We start from the raw sequence: 15137 nt of genomic DNA on the forward strand, positions 1-15137 counted from the left end.
TTAATGGAAAACGCGTTTTTCAAACAGTCCTCGGGTATTTCCATTACGTTAAAATTTTGATTCAGGTGTACGTTAAAAGTAATATTTCCATGTCACCGTAAATCAAATGATGCATCAATTTGATTCCGAAGCAAAAGTCTCATCGAATTACTTACGTCCTATTTTCAATCTTGTTCCATTACAGATGAATCTTTGCCTTTAAAATCAATTATTACAGAGCGTTGATAGGCTAATAAATTAGCATGTGGCAATAAAATTCCATTCACGCTATAAATACTTAAAACAATGAATCAGAATTTCACCGTGACCTGTGACTCCCAATGTCCAAGAACCAGAGCATGATCCAGTGGACTCGTACACCGCAAGCCACTGTAGCTACTTGACGGCATATTTATTCACGTATATAACCAGGAGCAATATGAATTAACTGATTCGACCGAGGGTAGTAGCCTTGACATTGGTTTCAATCAAATTTAAAAGAGATTACCCGTAATCAACGAACCGACTTGACGTTCCTTCCTCCACACTCAACCGTGACTTCTTATCGCAGTATATCACGATCGAGGACGAACCCTATACTTACATTCCTTCTACCAGCGCACCGCGTGTCTTCTACCAAAGTTTTAGTGCATGGGGGGATCGGTAGAAGTCAACTTTAACGAGTGAGGATAAATTACGAATGGAGACTGCACGGCGTAATTCGACTCGAAGGAGCAGATCAGATACGTTCCTCTACACAGAAATGAAATCGGATTGGATCCTGATAAAGACAAAATTTTACAATAACTTGTGATTAATTTAACCAACTACAACGCGTAATTAGAGACTAATGAAATCTTAGTTCAAATTGTGAAATATATTGTACTAGTTGTGGCTATACCAAGCGCTTATAAATAATTTATAATCCTTTCATTTGTTACACACGTTTTATAAACCGTAACGATTTATGACCTACTCTTGTTTCATATTTCTCTCGTCTAGACCGTATCCTTTGCTTGCATGGTTTTTACGTTTCAAACGACACATCACGCGTTACAATACCGAGTCGATCACCCATTACTACCTAATAATTTTGTAAACAATAAAATTCATCGCATGTTCAACCATAAGTATTTAGTCCGAACTTGTCTTCCACGGATTGTATGCTAACTTACCGAAGTACATGGAATAGAGTCTGTAAAACATATGTCGAACACGGGTAGCATTGAACAAAATTCAATCGTGATTACGGTCATAAATATTAAGTCGGCAGACTTTGGTCACGGTTGATATCAAATACTCCGTCATTAGGGGTTAACTGACCTACGGTCAATTCGGATACCTGTAAGAATGCGAAGAAAGAGCCAAACCTCAGAGAACAAGCGCGATGAAACATGAAACCGACTAAGAGACGTTATGGTATCTTCGATTTGAAATTTATCACCTCTTACTTACCACTTAATACTCACCATTTGTCACTTGGTCTCCACCACACGATCGACCTACTCACGTGCCTCTCAGCCTCTCAGACTCTGGCCTCTTTTTCGCTTCAGGCTACGAGGCTATATACCCCGATTAACTTTACACAATTTGGCTTTGTCGGCTCGAAGGCGCATTCGGTGAGTGAGCGAATGTTTCGCGTACATACGTGCGCACACACTCCGCTCACACTCTCCTCTCTCACATATTTTATAACGTAACTCGTCCCCGCCTACGGCGCACGCACTCCGCCGTCGTGTTTGTGACTTATACCACTTTGCCATTTGTTCGTTTGTGTTGATTTTTTCCCCCAATTTTTCGTATTGCTTTTATCCGACGAAACCGACATCGCCACACTCGAGTAGACGTGGACAAAGGGTGTAAAGAAAGGTAAGAAAAGGTAGAAAAGATACGAAAGTTACATATAGTCTCCTCACTCGAAGTCGGTGCAGTGATTTCATCAAATAATCAACCGTATCTGTTGTGCCGTCGAGTCGCTACTTCGATCAACTTCCCGAACCACCGTAATTACGAATTTCCTGCCAAATTCTGGACAACACATGATCGGCGAACGGTTCAATGTTTCACATTGATTGTTACATAATTTGATGTGTCATTCATATTTTTTCTGTACAATATTAAACGATTCTTGTGACGGTGATGAATACTGCAATTATTTATAAAATGAGGGTCTTAATGGAAAGAAAGATACGGACAATGTACACGGGTACAGTCGACTAAACCGTGTCGCATCTTTTTTTCGTTAACAAAAGTATCTTTTACAAAAGCAGGACCGATTCGTAAGTGTGTTTTCTCACAGACATCACATGCACGTTAAAATGGGATTTAAATCCACAGGTCCGTACTTACAACACAATTTCACGTCAACGCGGAACGCGTGGGAACTGCATCCAGCCTTTCAATGTATCTATCTGACCAATTATAGAAGTGGATTAAGTTCCCACGCGTGGAAGTTTAGATAAAATTGAATTCCGAATACCGACCAATATGTCTGTACTCTTTAACTGTCTAGTCGATAACAGTATACCTGATGCGGAAGATCATTCTACCTCAAATCATCGTTTGTTATCAGCTCTGGTACAACATTCGAGTTCATACGAACTTCTTATTCATTCGGCACAACTCTCGTTATTAATCCTGCTGACGATCCGTAAACTGATCTGAGTTGCACGGAAAGTCTGGATCTTCGTTCGAAGCACCGATTTAAAAATCATACCGCGACACGAAATCTGTACTTTTCCCAATCATTAAAGATGTTGATTTTCTTTCAGCTTTTTACCGCAATCGCAATTTATTCAATTAGCTTGTTTAAGAGGATGGAAAACTTACGGAGGTCGAGAATTAGCTGAGGTTGTAGTTCCTTTCGTTACAGAGGACGATTTGACCCCCCGTTTAGGAAGCCCCTGAGCCCCTGGGACCCCCGACATGTCGTTTCGTGGCTGAAACAAAAAATTGACAGGTTAAAAAGACCGTGTATAAACCGAGGATCGGAGAGAACAGGGTTACATAATTATAGCTGCGAGGTGAAGCAGCCAAACGTCGGATTAATTTATGAGGTGCCAGTTTTACGGTTTGCAATATACTGCGCAATAGCTCGCCCAGCACAATTGCGAGCGTATTACATACCTATCCCGAGTGATGTATGACTATCAATATCGCAGCCGAAAACCTGTTGTTACATACAATGTTTTACTTCTCAACGTTGCAGGCTTATTCTTAAACAGTTTCGCATCGCGTGCGTTCTTCTCGTCTTTCAATAATTATCATTTCTGCCTTCAACTCAGAGTCGGACAAAGAAAACACGGAATAAACACTTCTATGCAAGTGAGTGTGTTAAATGAGAATTTACAACGCGAATATACTTTTCTTCGATTTACTATTGATAAAAGTTTCGACCTATAAGTTGAGATTAAAATCGTGCGACCTTTGACATTTGGCATGCATCTGGAATGGGATTTTACCTACTCTGCATAACACGCGGTATGAACAAATAAAAGATTTCTCGTTACACGTATTGCGATATTCTGAAACAATGGGCGAAAGTACAAGATACCTTACGTATGGTTGCACAGAAAAGCAATAGTTTATTATCGAAAGGATAATAATTGCGTTGCACAAATGCCGCAGTCTGCTGCAGCGGTAACACGAAGCTCAGCTTCACAATCAGACTGATTACTAATGCAATTGCACCAATTAGAACCGTCGAAGTTTGCTCGCAGCCTCAACCGTCCGCGTGTAATAACCTTTGACTTGCCGTTGAAGCATGCCATTATCCGTATCTCATTAGGTCATATAATTTCCTTCGGTAATATATGTATTGCAAACGGACGACGATGCGGTTCTACCGTTGATGATCTGTAGGTATAACAGCAGTACTGGCTACCTACAAATTTCGTTTCCATTTTCAACTAAGGAAAATAAGAATTACGTGTATTTTCACAAATTTCGTTAATCACGGGTTCTGAATATTTGGAGAAAAGGTAACCCTCGACAGCCTACGGGTTACTACCACTTGTTACATTAAAGTTAGTAAGTGTATTCCGCGTATAATAATCATACATTTCACGGTTACAGACAATGTATGTATTACACACGGTACACATAATAATATTCAAGCCCGAGTGGCTGTACAAAAAGCCGGATTAAGTCATCGTTTGATAACTTGACCCACATCCAACGATCCGATCATCGGAAGCTGTTATAAAGCGGAATGAAATAAAATTCATGACAACTGTACGTGAAAGGTTAATGCGACAAATGATTACCGATTTTCTTCTTGAAAGTGCCTCCCACATCTGTTGCAGCATTATAATATCTGCGTTCGCCGAATCAGCGCGCAGTGGCCGATCTCTACACTCGCATGCCCAATCAATTTTACTCGGTACGGTAAAAACCAATGAAAATGTTCCGAACAGCTGCAAGATTTATATTCACATTGTTAATCTAGACTAAACATTTTTCTGGTCGGTACATTCAAAAGTGACCCAACATCGTTAAGTCACTTACAATTGGTGCACGTTACTAGGCGTGCTGGCCAGTTTCTTTATACGCGGAAAGTGCCTGAATAACCGTTAGTTACCTGGAGATAATCGTTCGTATAACTCTTCAAAATTAAAGTTTATAATTAATGTGAGCCCCACCCATTTGAAGGTTGAAGAGCTAAACGATGTTACCAAAACAACGATTATCTTGGTTCGAAGGCCAATTTTTAATAACTGTAAAAATTTATCTGATAACGAGGTTACCGCGTGTTAGTTGAATGTGTCATCATGCCGATAGACAATTCACTATTAACGATTCTCCCACCCATTATAAAATGAAGTAACTCTCTTTACTCAAACATCCATCCATCCCTCCATCCATCTTTCCTCTATCGGTACAGTTACTAACATGTCATTGTCAAACTGAACCGATATGATGTTATAATATTGAACCATGCAAGTTAATAAGCTTTGAGGTACAAACGTTGGTTTATTATTAATTATGCGAGGTTGTTTGGCAGATGAATTTGGAAAACGAAATATTGATTAAGGTTCGGTGACGTTTCAAATTTTACGTTCCTGCGTGAACCCGATATTTTTAATACATAACCGGTGTGTTCCTATACAAGATAAAAATGATATCCCCGCGAAAGATGGATCGAAGGAACGGTTACTGCACACTGCATTTAATATATAGACAAAATAATCCAGGCAAAAATCAAGAATAGCGAACGAGAATATCAAATGTTGGATTCGCGTTGAAAGGCTCTGCAATTACATTAGTCGAACACTCACACCTACACTTGTTATTTCGACTCTATTTTCGGAAAGGAACAAATTTATTTCCACACCGCCGAGCAGCCTGAATACCGAACTGACGGAATCGCGACCGAAGACTCCACCAGAGATAAGAGGAAAACTCGGATAAAGTTTGTTATCTATAAGCGATAACTGTGTCGGAGAAGCTGATACGAAGCTTGTTACGCCGTTTTTCTTACGGAGTAAACGATGCAGGGCCTGACACGTTTATTCCTTTCTTTACACTCCGCTTAATCCATTATAGGTACGCGCGTTGCTTCGAAAGCTATAACAGTGTTTTCCTAACGACTGTTTCGAATAATTCCCTTTCCCAAAAGTTTGGTAGAACTTGCGTCTAAATATTCAGCGGAAATCTCTCACCTACTTATAACAAATCTGCATGCAAGAAATTCACCAAAGTGTGATATTTACCGATAAATTTGCCTATAAGTAAAAAAAAAAAAACAACAAATTAAGGTAGATACGAACGGTGGTGATTTTCATACGTGTAACGGTTGCTTGCATCGAGACACGGTGATCCGATTCGAAAATATCGAAATACCGAAAGCTCTGCGCGACCTTTTCTCCCACACAGATCGTGTTCAAATGCAGATAACACAAGTCTAGAGTACATATACTCATTGTCGGTGGATATCGGGTAAGAAAACCCTATGCGATCCGCACGTATACGAGTAGATATCGATGTAAGCTTGTTCCGAAACGAGGTCCAAGCAAAGTCACTCTCAGTCGAAGCCCACGTACACAGAGAAAAGTATCCGAGGTGAATGCAGGCGAAAATATCCATGCAGGGAAGTCGGTCGGTCGGTGGTTAGATATACCTGCATTACAGGAAGAGGATACGCACGGTGCGGTGGTGCGTTAGTGCGTACACGTACGAGTCTTTATTTAGCAAGAGCGAAGGACCTGCAGCGATCCTCGAAAAAGTGCGGTACCACCCAATGCAGACAGGGACGGCACATACGATGCAAAGGCATAAGCATTACACGCGTACGTACAACAGGTAGGTACACATATGCGAACGAAACCTTTCGTCGAGTTCGACGAACTCGGGGCTATTACCTCTACGTTACAGAGGCGAATGCGCACAGGGAGAAGAGACGATGACGTGGAGCGGGACGGGGATTCGTACGTGCACCTTTCCTATATCGGTAAGCCCTCGCTACCCGAACCCTCGATCTTTCTCTCACGCGCATCGACTCCGGGGACGTGCGGCCGCGGAATTGCGTACTCGTGTTAAATGCCCACGCACACAGGAGCAGCCGCGCCTTCGAGATCTGATATTACGACAGAGCTGGCGATGCTGGTGCTGGTGCACTTTCGCGAGCTACTACCGATCACATGTCGGGGAATGGTGGGCAAAATTGAAAATCACCCGAGTCGAGTCGAGTCGGAGGTCAGGGGGAGTTTCTCTCTCATGGGTTGTTCATCACCGGTTGTTACAGCGTGTCATGTGTTACGGCCATTATGGTTGGGACGCCTGCAGGTGTGACGAGTGAATTCCTATCCATTCAAAATCTGCGCATGGCTCTTATAACGGGAAATACTTCACCGACTATTCTGTTAGGAAGGCCGCTTCACTACTGTAATACAGTCTGTTCGCTGCGATCCGAGTGTTAACTAGGATTACAATATCCCCGATGCAATTTGGCGTCTGTTTTTGTTCTTTTTTTTTTACATCTCGAACGGCGAATGAATATCGACGGGAGCATCCGTACTATCATTCCCGAAATAACTACTTTTGAGTTGAACAACGAACGGAAATCATAAAACTTCCTTACATCTGCAAGATGTTTTAGGATATTTACATCTGATTCGTCCTATTTTCAAGTATAAAATAAGATTCGTATCGTTAATTTGTGGGTTAAGTGTAGAACACGTACTAGTATACTTGTATCTATTTACGGTATTGACAACCGAAAATCTGAGAGATTCTATACATGATGATAAATCGGGTCAGAATTGGATTATGAATCTACGCGCAACCGATGCTGCAAATTCCACTGCGAAGCGAGAACACATCTTATTGCAAGCGTTTCAATGAGACGCGTACAAGATCTAGATTTATTTAATTTAACTCTCTTTATCTGAACCGCCATCGGATCTTTTTTCATACGTCTAAAAAGCATATTATGACCTACTTACGGCATGGTTGACGGATTACTTGACTGTGGTATGACGTTGTTCGGTCAGATACACGTAATTTCAAACCTGCGATGTAACGAGGTTGAATGCTTGTCAATAATTCAAGAAAATTTCAGGATTTTGCATTTGAAAAAGATAAAAATTAATAAATCATAAACACACGCGGCTTCTTTTTTGGCTATTTCTTAACGTTGACTCGATTTATGTACGCAACACAAAGTATCCTCAACTCAGTTTTTGAATGAATCTCAAGATAATATCCAAATACGTTCCCGCGCTCGAGCGAAACGTTGAATTATTCAATCTTCTTTCTAATTCCAGCACATCGATAACTTGACATAAAATATTAAATCCTTCGACCGAAATCCGAACTTTTCGGAGATGGACGAGAGAAAAGAGAACTTTCTTCGCTACTCCAGGTTTCCTAGTTACTCCAAAAGTTATGCAAAAACAAACTGCCACGATCGCACAGTACTTTCGCGTTGGAAAGAAATTACGTTCGAAAAAGGTAAAAACTTGTGGCTTAACTGGACTCGATGCTAGTCACGTCCCAACATAAGAACCAAAAATAGCGTGACACAAGCGTCACCCAAGTTGAGATTTAAAATTCCGACAAAGCGCCCGTTTTACCGTACCAAGTGCCACGAGGGTTTTCTCGTGGCATTATTCTGACCAGCCAAAGATACACGCACTTTACACGCGTGTGTACAGCAGCTAGTTACCACAAACTTGTAACAGCTTCACTGTGTACACGTACGTGAATTTTATCCTTAACGAACTTTCCGAGGAAGAAAGACCGTGTACGGCCAAGAATTTCAGGCATTTTAAAATCGTTCCAATTCCCATTGTTCCAAAGATCGCATTCCGCCGCGCGCGAATAAATGATCGTGGCAAGGTGTGTGCGGATGCAGACTTGCGATGATCGCGGTTCGATTCTGCCCTCGAGGCAAAGCCTGGCTACGATACGATATATTTGTGCAGCATACATAGTTGAGCAAAATAACAACCTATTTCGTCAATTTCTTTGCCAGAAGTAGAACAAACTCGGTAAATTTTTTTTTCTTTCCTTCTTTCGCTTCCCTTGTTGGACAATAATTGTGTGACACGCGGTGTAATACAAGTTACGAAACGGTCGAACAAGTATGTATACAGCGTGATATGTATCTGCCGGTGACGTCAGCAAGGCTCGATACAACCCAGACCTTATTAGAAAGTGACTTATTAATATACAACAACTCTTGGATGTAACGTATTACGTACTTCGGACACGTGTGAAGGAAGACGATGAACAACGGTAAATCAATTCAGCACGTGACGACAGCGCGAAACGACGGAACAAATTGTTCGTGCAGATTGCGCGGCTGCAAGATTTGTGAGTATCGATCTCTTTGGCGCAAATCGCGTCAGCTTTTAAACGCGCGTGTGTCTGAAGTGGCTGGATTTGCCGCACTTGGGACAATTTATTTTTTTTTTTTTTTGCTAAAAAGTTACTGGATTATCAACTGTCGGCAATTATTCACGCGACGGGCACTTGATTGAAAAACATGATAATACGTCAGGACTCTGTGGTGCACAAGCGTACAGCTATGAAAAAAGTGTTCTGCGAATGATTATTTAGCTCGAGTATGATGAAACATGATCGTGATTTCTTCTGTGCACAGAAACAACGTTGTCGCATGGATAAAAAATCGAATTTAAAATTCCAATGGTGCCAACTATGGACGTAAGAAGCGTGCAGAGTCGCGGGGTGCAGCACTCGAGAACTGACGTCTGGAAGATAATGTTTAATGAAGATTAATTTCGTTGAACCTCAATAATACTCGACCGGTCGAATACAAATATCTCTACGCAGTCTCGATCTCTATCACAAATCCAATCCCTGCGCCTCAAACTGTGGACTAGCAAATCAACCGGCACGACTAAAGTGAGACTGAAATATTTACCGATGGCAAACAATTAATTTACTGTTCCCACGCGGGAGCTTCCAGTCTTACAATCGTAGTTCACGACAGTTCAGAAATTCATTCCCACTTTCGACATACCGATCGTTATCTCGTGCCACGGATCGAGTTCTAATGAAAATTGATGGGATTTTCCCGAACACCGATGACTCAAAGAAGCGTCTGCGTCACCGCCATGAAGTAGAAAACCATTCGCAATCTCCGTTGAAACGTAACTCTGAAAAGCTTTGCACGAGAAGCTTATTCCTGTCAGCGATTCGCGATGAGCGTGCGGGTGTTTCGATAACTTCGAGGTTAATTCACGATCCCACGAACGTCAAAACTACCACCGAGACATAGAATTTGTCGAGGTGCGGCAGTCGTCGTCCTGGATCTCGACGTCTCGTCGCGTTATCATTGTTATCACTGTTGTTACCGTGGTTGTTATCGTCGTCGTCGTTGCACCGGGTCAGTTTGCACGCCATGGCGAACCTGGTCCCTCCTCCACCCAACCATAAACCATCGCACGCATGGTGCACGCGGACTTCGCGCCTTATACTCGATCGTGTCGTAGCTCGGTGATCGTGATCAGCTCGGCAGGTGCGCCGCCGGTCTGACGACAGAGTATTGCGTCTAGGTTGTCGACTAGTACGTTGATCACGAGGTCAACTCAAGTCGGGCGTTGCCGTCTTAGGAACGTGTCTTGCAGGTACCTGCTTCAAGCAGGAAGAAGGAACGGAGACAATGAGAGACGGGGGCTGGTCTCTTTCTTGGTGCTGTTACTCATCCTCCGAACCGGGGTGAGTTACTTGAAATTGACGAATATTTGAGTTACGAAAAAGACACCTCGGTTAACGATTCAAACATTTTTCTCAACGAAAATATTACACCGCATTAGTTATGATCCTCTTTTGCTTGCACGAAAACTGATTTAATAATTATTGTTCGCACAGAAACGACTTTTTTTCTTTTTTTTTTGTTTCACCGTAACTGAAGATTGGAACACGAAAACAGGGTTCCATCGAATTTTTACAGTAGACACATGATGTTTGATAAGTATAACCGTTTGCTTGGACTGCAATCCATTCTTCGTACTTATTTGACAAATAACGTTGCTGTTATTTCTGTGACTAAAGACGTGTTGCGTTATATGGTGCTAAGTTTTTCTCGTGCGAGTAACGTGTTAAACCTTTTAAAACTGCATTCAATTTGTTTAATATATTTTTCAAATGGATTGCGGATCATAAAATGTAAAATTTTTACCGCCGAGGTTTATTGCAGTGTATTCTCGAACTCGAGTATCTTTCTTACTATCGGAATTGACCGTAATAGCCAAGTTCAATCGTAGAAAACTCCGAGGAAACTCAGCATCAACCGCTCACGTATCCTATGCACGTACCCTACCATACCCTAACTTCTATTCGATTCATCCGATTCTGTAGTTTGACCCAAAAACCTACAGTAATCGATTTCATCAAGTACCATATTTCGCTGAACACATACCTACGTATCTAAGTTACAAGTTAAACTAATTTATGCTGTATTTCGATGTCGGTATGCTTTTATTTTCTTCAACATTTATCATTAATTTATTCTCATTGCTCAAAATCGCAACATCCAATGTCACTGACCATCTTCTCATTACCCAGACTCTCCCCCTGCATTATACAGATATTGTACGTGTGTGTTTCTTAATAAACGTCGTTTACAGTTGGCAACCCTCGGGCTGTCCATCGACAAATGGATCGTATAGAACTAAAGACCAATGTGGAGATCTATCGAACCGATATACCTATGCGCATTAGCACCAGAGAGCCTGAGGCAACGACGTGGAAATACCTTTGCGTGGAATTGGACGATCACAAGATACGAATTGCGTTGCAAAGAATCTAGTGAAAATAATTTTCGTGTGCCTAGGACGTGGCTCATGTTTTAAAAGAAACCGATACTCTTGAAAACAATTGGATCATAATTTCACGAGTGTTCTGCAGTATCGTAAAATGTGTCTGCAACGTTATTTTACTCCACGGTTCATTTTTGGTATAAAGAATCTTTGAAACATGTGCAAATGAGATTATCAAGAGTTCAACAAGGAAAAATAACATTTTTTTTTTACATTCTTCGCTGCAGCGACACTTTGAGATCATACATAATTTATTTAACATAAATGAGAATGAATTTCAATAAGGTAAGATTTCCAATCCAGTTACGAGCGAATGTAAAACGTAGATATTGTTCGCGTAAAAAGCCACGTTCTCGATATTTTACAACAACATTCATCTACTCTAACCATAATTTTTTATATAACCGTTAACCAGACACGCCGTCCCTCTTCATACTTTATCGGGATCTTTTTATACCCATCAGAGAAGATTCCTAACGCGCTAAAAAACATACGTAACTGTACTACGATCAGCGGTCCAGAATGCAGGAGAACGAGACACAGAGAAGAAAAAAAAAAAAAAAAAAAAAGGAGGAGAAAGATAGCAAGAATATTTTGATACTCGGATTGCAAAGTGCCTTTAAGTATATTGTAATATACGAGCGAGTGAGTAGGTAGCGGCTAATTCAGTGTATCACACACATGTATACCTGTATAGTATAATATAATATTGTTGCAAGGTGTTCGCTGGCTTGCCTACTTAGCGAACGTTACATATACGTATCGGATTGCAGATTTTTCTGAATGAAAGTGGGCAGCAAAGACGCGGCGACATACATACGACCTATGTATACACACGTTACATCGATACGAATTTTATTCCCGCCTGTGACGTCACACGCGTGTCTATGCGACGTGTGGGTTGATCTGAATTAATTTCCCTGATGCATATTCACGCCCTCGATTCGTACACGTAAAGTGGGTACGTACAACTGCAAAGTTGGACCCTTTTACGACGAAAGGCCAGGAAGTCATTATCCCTCGTTACGCGAACGCGATACCTTCGTTAACTTTCAAAGTCAATCGTTTTTGTTGTTTTTTCTCACCTGTAATCTAATTTTTTGCAAATCAGAAGAGAGAAATTCGATGCCAATAATATACGCGTGAATAAAGAAAATCACGTTTTACGATCGGGTTTCCCTCAGAAAAGAAGAACGTCGTTCCCTCTTTATCGCAGGTACATCACTGATCGTTATTGTCAAGAATTTTGGAAATCATTTTTCGACGCGGGGACGATGATCCAAATGTGGCGTGTTACTAAAAGTTTTACTGTAAAACGCTTACCGCATTAAGCTACGGGACCGAACGGTAGATGATCGTTTAGACAGATGCGAATGAAAATAGTTCAACCATCATGGATGTTTCCTGCAGGCCAAAGGGCAAGACGCGGACACGGCACCATTGCACCCGTCCGTGAGGCGTTTCTCTAAATATATTTCGAACCTCGAATACTAGCCGAGTATTTCTGTACCCCGAGAATCGTCATATTCCTTTTTCTTAAAACCTCGTCGCCGTCGGTTGCGGTTACCCGTGGAATATGGTATACCTATAACGGAAAGACCTATCCGAGGCTTCGTGGCTATGATTCTCTTATACGATCCACAGACACGTACGCGAAGTATGAGTAAGAGGTAACCCAAGCACGTGTGTGTGTGGGGGGGTGTAACGAAAAGGACGAGAGGCAGAATTTTAAACAGCTGCCGGAAGTGAGCATTAATTTTAGTCCCATGAACATTGTTTTAGTCTTCATTCGTCTCCCCTCTAGATTGACGCTACACTGCACCCTGCAGTTGGACTGACAGATTTGTATACACGATTTTATACTTGAAGATCCCCAGCGGTAAATCGTACCTTAAGATTAATTAGTCGCTTCAGCAGCTGTTCTATGATTAGACGAACGGCCTTGATCATGGACTCACAAGGCGTAAGTTCGCTGATGAAAACGAACGTCTACAATCTTTTCAGCCGTAAAATTCAAAGAACATCAGCAACCAGCTTTGTTCGCAAACGCAAATGCAAGAATTGCGTTCAATTAATTTTACCCGTCGTCGTCTCAAACGATGCAATTTGAATATCGTAGGAAATTCACTACGACCGAATGCAGAAACTGTGCTCTTCCTAAGGATAAGCACGATTTCAGCCTGTCACCATCAATTGGAATCGTCACCCTAGCCACTTGAATCAGGAAAGTATGCGGTTAAGAGGCATGTGCGATTGGATAGTCTGCGAGCCTTGATAGCTCCTAATGCCTGTGTAAATAGGGGGAAAAAATAATACCGTACGTATTTACGTAAATAACGGTAAGGGTTTTACGCGGATGTCGTATACTTGGCGTACATGTCACGTGCTCGTTCGTAGGAATAATAAAACGATTACACGCACTTTGATACTGTGAGAACAGGCCCAACATGGGTATTCTCGAGTCGACAATTTCGAAGTCAGAGTTTGTGCAACCTACCGCGGTCAGAGGAAGAAAGAGTGAGAAACACTGTCGCTCTGAAATTCAACGATACGGCGCTCACGAGTGTATGTTCATTTATCATGTCGTTTTTGAATCAAAATGAATTTGGATACAATTGAAAATATTCCGCCATAGTTTATTGCCATTAAGAATTTGTATACAGTATTGATTTGCGCGTTGAAATAAATGATTATATATTGATTCAATATTAATGTTATTAACTTCCAAACACACCGTAACCTTTCGGGTTCGTCCCCATAAGCGAATAGCTTGTGCGAGGTGAGAGAGGGATGGTACAGTATTCATTATTTTGGGTCTGCGGTATTCGGTAAATACAAATTGTTCACAATTCGAACCACAATTCCCAGAGAATTTTGGTCCATGTTACGAGTATCGCTTTTTACTTGATTTATTGCGTACAAATTTTACTCCTTAACCTCTCCAATCAAAGTGTCAACTTACTGAAATAGATGGGAAAAAATTAACCGATGAAGATGTTCACCAATTTAGATTCTGACATTCAGCTATTGATACCATGACAGATACTCACCGTACAGAATTAATGTTGCAGCTTCGTTCAGTACCATTCGTATATACAACTTATATACTACGAGAGTTTTAAAAGATTTGAACATGCTCGGAAACCGATAATTAATATACTACAAGAACGTATAAATATGAACAGCAGCGATCCAGAATGAAAAAGACGGTTTATGGCGCTGCGCAGGAGTTAATCAGCAGAGCGTGTCAAATGATTTGGTTAAGCTGATTTAATTAATCCATTTCCGAGTACCGGTTCTAATTACTATTTACCGTATGGCGGTCCATCGTTTGCAGGCTCAAGGCTCAAACCACTGCAACAGCTGCTTTCAACAAAAATTTTACCCCGCGAGCAAATACTGCAGTGATTTAAACTGCATTATAACCGTTAAGTACGAAAGGAATTTACCCATTTAATAGTAGTGATAATAATTTAAAACATGATAATTAATTGCTTTACTTTTACCTGTGCAACTTCCACTGTCAGCTATATCCAAACACTAAACAGGGAAGCACGGTTGTAGCGAAAAATTGTTTAAAAACCGTCATGAAAGTTACTAAAAGTGAGCTTGGCCAAAAGAACTAGCTACTTTACTCCATTCAAGTTTCAAGGAATGATCTTCCTGTTACAATCGGTTTCACACACAATTTCCTCGAACTGCCAAGCATTCGACAGCGACTAAACCTCACGAGTACGAAACGGGCCTGTCCCAATTGCCTGGGATTTTCCTGGCGTCAGCTTACATTGGATATTGCGAGAGTTTGGTCGTTCGGGATTTCAACAGCGGATAAAACGATCGGAGATAGAAATCGACGAGTCAATCGAGAGTAAA

The 15137-nt window shown here is 41.3% G+C and overlaps 1 protein-coding gene across 8 annotated transcripts in view; it reads right to left on the reverse strand.

The window, feature by feature from the left end:
* Positions 1 to 15137, reverse strand: part of LOC124178436 — a 134091-nt gene that overhangs the window by 62595 nt on the left and 56359 nt on the right. For 6 of the 8 annotated variants that reach the window (XM_046561759.1, XM_046561758.1, XM_046561757.1 and 3 more), the window contains one exon: positions 2809 to 2918. In XM_046561759.1, coding sequence (XP_046417715.1) covers positions 2809 to 2918 — 110 coding nt within the window. The other 2 variants (XM_046561761.1, XM_046561763.1) reach the window with 2 other exon arrangements.

The sequence above is a fragment of the Neodiprion fabricii genome, chromosome 3 (genome assembly GCF_021155785.1).
Source record: "Neodiprion fabricii isolate iyNeoFabr1 chromosome 3, iyNeoFabr1.1, whole genome shotgun sequence".
Classification (NCBI taxonomy): domain Eukaryota; kingdom Metazoa; phylum Arthropoda; class Insecta; order Hymenoptera; family Diprionidae; genus Neodiprion; species Neodiprion fabricii.